Source organism: Agrilus planipennis, unplaced genomic scaffold (genome assembly GCF_000699045.2).
Source record: "Agrilus planipennis isolate EAB-ADULT unplaced genomic scaffold, Apla_2.0 scaffold14, whole genome shotgun sequence".
NCBI lineage: Eukaryota > Metazoa > Arthropoda > Insecta > Coleoptera > Buprestidae > Agrilus > Agrilus planipennis.
In genome coordinates, this window is record NW_020442313.1 from 539,454 (window position 1) to 545,261 (window position 5,808).

The 5,808-nt window shown below is 37.0% G+C and overlaps 2 protein-coding genes across 2 annotated transcripts in view; both read left to right on the top strand.

Moving 5' to 3' along the window:
- The window catches only part of LOC108737344 (cytosolic non-specific dipeptidase-like), a 6,253-nt gene extending 2,512 nt beyond the window's left edge, over window positions 1-3,741 (top strand). The window contains exons 3-5 of the mRNA XM_025980067.1: window positions 973-1,153; window positions 2,432-2,765; window positions 3,384-3,741. Coding sequence (XP_025835852.1) covers window positions 973-1,153; window positions 2,432-2,765; window positions 3,384-3,608 — 740 coding nt within the window. The 3' untranslated portion in view covers window positions 3,609-3,741. The remainder of the gene's footprint in view (window positions 1-972; window positions 1,154-2,431; window positions 2,766-3,383) is intronic.
- A 172-nt stretch (window positions 3,742-3,913) lies between these two features.
- The window catches only part of LOC112906241 (cytosolic non-specific dipeptidase-like), a 5,283-nt gene continuing 3,388 nt past the window's right edge, over window positions 3,914-5,808 (top strand). Inside the window, exons 1-3 of the mRNA XM_025980068.1 lie at window positions 3,914-3,949; window positions 4,048-4,399; window positions 5,755-5,801. Of these exons, the coding sequence (XP_025835853.1) occupies window positions 3,914-3,949; window positions 4,048-4,399; window positions 5,755-5,801 (435 nt within the window). The remainder of the gene's footprint in view (window positions 3,950-4,047; window positions 4,400-5,754; window positions 5,802-5,808) is intronic.

The following is a 5,808-nucleotide window of genomic DNA, read 5'->3' on the forward strand; positions in this document are numbered from 1 at the left end:
TAGTACACATTTTGCACACGAACATTATTATTCACACATTGCGTATAGCCTGTTATCTTCGTCTGATGTTTTTTACTGTTCCAATATTTTAATTGTATTTTGTTACGTATCTTACTCATACCTTGATACTGCTGGATCAATCTGATTATATAAAAAGTATTTTTTTAATAGTTTCGCTGCATCAAGTGCTTGTTTGATGCTTGGTGGAGGGACAGGATCGTCTTCTTCAACAACGTAAACAGCTGCAGTTCTTATCTATTTCGGCAACTTAGAAAGTACTGCTCAATGTTTTATAATGCCGCATTGTTGTCGTTAAATAGAGTGAGCGTGACGCTATATAGAGTGTAATATTGTATAGAAAACAATGTAANGCGGCGGAAAAGAAAAGGTTAGAAGCGTTCGAAATGTGGTGTTATAGGCGGATGATGAGGATATCGTGGGTAGAAAAGGTTAGAAATGAAGAGGTATTGGAAAGAATAGGAGAACAGAGGACTCTCTGGAAGTAAATAAAAAATGGGCGAGATAGGTTAGTAGGACACCTTCTCAGGCATGAAGGTCTGGTCAGAGACATATTAGAGGCAGAAACAGGAGTAAAGAGGGGTAGAGGTATACCTAGATTAGATTACTGTTCGCAAATAGTTAAGGATGTGGGCTGTTCTAGTTTTAGGGAAATGGGAAGTTTAGCTCAGGATAGGAAAGAGTGGAGGTACGTGTCCAACCAGTCTTAGGACTGACGACCTTATGATGATGATGATGATGTGACTTTAGGGTCAAAATCTAAATCAAGTTAATGGTCACCTTCCAGTGATCTTTTTCGAACCCAGCAACTTTAACCTGTAGATTGATGAGATTTTCAGCTACCTCTACATAGTTTAAAATAGGGCACCCTTTAACAATAAAACCGTTCCCATTCTAACACTTCTTAATTGTTTACTCATTAATAATTAATAAAAAACATTTTGCTTATCGAAGGAATACTACATTTTATGTTGACGGTAACGAAAAAGGAAAATTCTACCGCAGATCCCAAGGAAGACATGAACAAGATTTTCAAAGAGATGGTCGACGAAGAAGGAAACATTTTGATTCCTAATTTTGCCGACTTCGTTCAACAGATTACACCGGATGAAGAAAACATTTACGAACATATGCCGTTATAAAGAGTTTACACTGTAGTATTTGTTTAATAATTTCAAATACTCAAAAACGATATTCTCTGATATTGCTAAACAATTTAATGCTTCAATTTGTTGTGGAATACCACACTACCACCTCAGCCGAAAGAAATGTTTCGGGAAGCCGTTTAAATGATCTCAAGTGGAAGACCTTCGGTAAGTCCGTACATCACGAAAGCCGTGGGTTATTGCCATCATTCGATACGTTGGACACAAGTAACTGCATTGTAATTGCATACTTAATTACTCCGGTTACCGATTTTCGAGATACCTAATGATAGCTATCATAATATCCTTACGTCCTGTAGGATATCCAAACAAAAGGATTAAAAGTACAGACTGAAGCAAAAGAAAAGAATCTCCCAAATGCAAAAGATTAATAAGACGACTCTGATACTAGTTTCTTTTATCCTATTTACACACAAAACCCAAAAAAAGAAAACAAAAAATCGGCGAAAGACTGGTTGCACACGCACCTCCACTCTTTCCTATCCTGAGCTAAACTTCGCATTTCCGTAAAACTAGAACAGCCCACATCTTTAACTATTTGCGAACAGTAATCTAATCTAGGTCTACCTCTACCCCTCCTAACTCCTGTTTCTGCCTCTAATATGTCTCTGACTAGACCTTCATGCCTGAGAAGGTGTCCTACCAACCTATCTCGCCTATTTTTTATTGACTTCCATAGAGTCCTCTGTTCTCCTATTCTTTCCAATACCTCTTCATTTCTAACCTTTTCTACCCACGATATCCTCATCATCCGCCTATAACACCACATTTCGAACGCTTCTAACCTTTTCTTTTCCGCCGCTCCCACTGTCCATGTTTCGCACCCGTACAACGCCGTGCTCCAAACATACACCTTTAACAACCTTTTTCGAATTTCTAAATTAACCGTTCGCGAGCATAGAAGTGACTTCTTTTTATTAAAGGCGACACGACCCTGCGCTATCCTCTGCTTTATATCCCTACTACTCCTTCCATCCTCACTTATCTGACTTCCTAGGTATCTAAAATCAGCCACTTCTTCTAATTTCTCGTCTCCTATCTTTATATTCGCTCTTTCCCTACTTTTTCTTTCGTTGCTTACCAGTATTTTAGTTTTACTTTTATTTATTTTCATACAGTACTGATCTGTCAGTACCGCTTCCATTTTATTTAAAGCTATCTCTAGGTCCTCCTTGCTAGATGCTAATACTGCTATATCATATATATAGCCCATAATTGATGTAATTGTAATAAATTGTACCATTTTCTAGAGCAAATTTACCGCCATATCAACAAAAATGGGACAAAGTTCAAATGCTCATGCATTTTTGGCGACTGCCGTCGATTTTTCTTGACGAAATACTCGAATGCAACTGTGACAAGCAAGACTTTTCAACTATCAAAAGGCATTTTGTAATAAAAATCGTTCCCCGACAAGTCGATTACAAAACGGCGGAACTGGTTCAAAATTTCGTTAAAGATACAAGGAAAAAACTGAAGATCGAAAGCAAAATGGAATGTGAACTCATTTCTTCATCTAGGCCATGGGTAGAATCGGTTAGTTCGCCACAATACATCGCCGCCGCAAGGGCCACAATACAGGTCAGTATTTTACGCAGCGTGTAAGAATACGTTCAGTAATATTAATGAGAGATTATGCGTGAATCAATAAATTATAAAACAGTAAAAGGCACGCATTCTATCTTTCATACTATCTCATATTACAATGGGTAAATAGGTTAGAACGTATGTCATGTGACATATAAATCTAGCAATGGTCTACGTTCATATTTCTTGACTTTGCTTAAGACGATGTAGAGTCCGTTCACTTAGAGAAAGGTGCACGATGTCAGATCGATATGCCCGAACTGGCTTAATGGGCGTAAACGTTAGAAGTAATTTACGGCGCCAAAGGATTACGGTTGGGCTTTGGTCGGAAACATCTGACAGTAAATGACCGAGCATATTCTGGAGGCCCGCCTACGACCGATAGTCGTTTGTTCCCATCACTCACGTGGTACCTTTCTCTAAGTGAATGTACTATAACCTGCAATTCTTCATTACTTTTTGAATTGATTCGAACAAACCTAGAGATAAGACTAAAAACTACATAAGGAAGAAGTCAGTCGCAGTTGCCAATGAAACATCTGATAAGTCCGAATTTTAATTATATTACGAATGCCTCATCTCTCCTTTTTAATATTCTTTTTCTGTCACTAGATCTATAAAATGAAGCCCAGTCTGATCAGAGAAGACAGAAATATACCAATAGTAAGTATGCTGAGCAAGGTGATGGAGAAGCCAGTTATGCTTCTACCCTTGCCGTCAATGGGTGCGAATATCTCGGAACCAAACGAAAACATTAGCCTTAAAAATTACTACGAAGGAACGAAACTTCTAGCGGCTTATATATTGCAAATTGCTGAAATGAAGAACGTGAAGTAAACATTTATCGAACAAATAAAAATCTATTTTACACATATATAGCGTTGTTGACTTTATATGGCATAAAAGTTTATTTGTGAAATATATAAGCATATAGGGCAAATGTAAGTTATTGTTTATATAATTTTCAAAAAATAAAGTACTATTACCTAATAATGACTTTTGATTTTTCATTTTCCAAAAATAGTTGCACAAANTCATAAAATGCCCGCGCACTTCATAAAATATCCACACATGCATTCTATAGAATGTTCGGGCAATTTTTGAAAAATAAAAATAAAAATGATTTAAGCAGAAAACGTTATATGCCAAATTATACGTACTGTATGGAGTATTTAGAAGTGATTCCTAATTTTAACCCGTTTATTTTGGTTTGAAGTTTTTTTTACTAATATTCGAAAGACATCAGTTTATATTATTAATTTTTCTATTCATTTAGCTTCTTATTTACGCCTACTTGGACGTCAAGAATCCAGATATGGAAAAATGGGAGACAGACCCCTGGGATGCAGTTTTAAAAAACCAAAAACTGTACGGCAACGGGGTGGCAGGTGGCAAAGGTCCTTTAGTCTGTTGGTTTCACGTCATCAAAGCATTTCAAGACAAGGGCACGGAACTTCCGGTTAATATTCAATTCCTTGTCGAATCTATGCACTACAAAAATAGCCAAAACCTGGAAGACTTTATAACCAATAATAGACAAAGACTTTTTCCCGATATTAGCAGCACAATCGTGAATGATTGCGAATGGATGGGCGTAAAATATCCGTGTATTTTTTACGGATGTATAGGTATGGTCACTTATAACTATAAACACAGTGTCAAAATAACAACTATATTTTGTTGTAAAATTAAACATTAAAGATGTAGATACGTCTTGAAAACTATTTCTTTCAAAATAATAATGAAGTTGAGAGTAAAATCATAGAAGGCATGGAAAGGGGACAATGGTAGGTGACCATCAATGTTACCTTGCCTGTATAAAGAGCAACAGGCAGTTATAGAGATGGGGCTGTAACGTAGAGAAGTAAATATTAGGAAGAGAGTCAGACGGGGATGCACACTGTCACCACTATTTTTTAATCTATATATCGAAGACGCGATCAACATCATTAAAGACGGTACAACTGTAGGGATAGATATACAAGGGCAAAAGATTAGTATGCTTAGATTTGTAGATGATATAGCGGTATTAGCATCTAGCAAGGAGGAGTTTTAAATAAAGTGGAAGCGGTATTGACAAACAGTACTGTATGAAAATAAATAAAAGTAAAACAAAAATACTGGTATGCAAGGGAAGAAAAAGTGGGGAAAGAGCGAATATAAAGGTAGGAGATGAAAAATTAGAAGAAGTAGCCGATTTCAGGTATCTAGGAAGTCAGATAAGTCAGGACGAAAGGAGTAGTAGGGATATAAAGCAGAGGATAGCGCAGGGTCTTCAATAAAAAGAACTCGCAAACAGTTAATTTAGAAATTCGAAAAAGGTTATTAAAGGTGTATGTTTAAAGCACGGCGCTACACGACAAAACAGGGACAGTGGGCGTGGCGGAAAAGAAAAGGTTAGTACCGTTCGAGATGTGGTGTTCAGGCGAATGATGAGGATACCGTGGATAAAGAAGGTTAGAAATGAAGAGGTATTAGAAAATATAGGAGAAGAGAAGACTCTATGGAAGTCAATAAGAAATAGGCGAGTTAGGTTAGTAGAACACCTTCTCAGGCACGAAGGTCTAGTCAGAGACATATTAGAGGCAGAAGCGAAAGTTAGGAGGGGTAGAGGTAGACCTAGATTAGATTACTGTTGGCAGATAGTTAAGGATATAGGATAGTTGTTCTAGTTTTAGGGAAATGGGAAGTTTAGCTCAGGATAGGAAAGAGTGGAGGTACGTGTCCAACCAGTCTTAGGACTGACGACCTTATGATGATGATGATGAAGTGACTTTAGGGTCAAAATCTAAATCAAGTTAATGGTCACCTTCCAGTGATCTTTTTCGAACCCAGCAACTTTAACCTGTAGATTGATGAGATTTTCAGCTACCTCTACATAGTTTAAAATAGGGCACCCTTTAACAATAAAACCGTTCCCATTCTAACACTTCTTAATTGTTTACTCATTAATAATTAATAAAAAACATTTTGCTTATCGAAGGAATACTACATTTTATGTTGACGGTAACGAAAAAGGAAAATTCTACCGCAGATC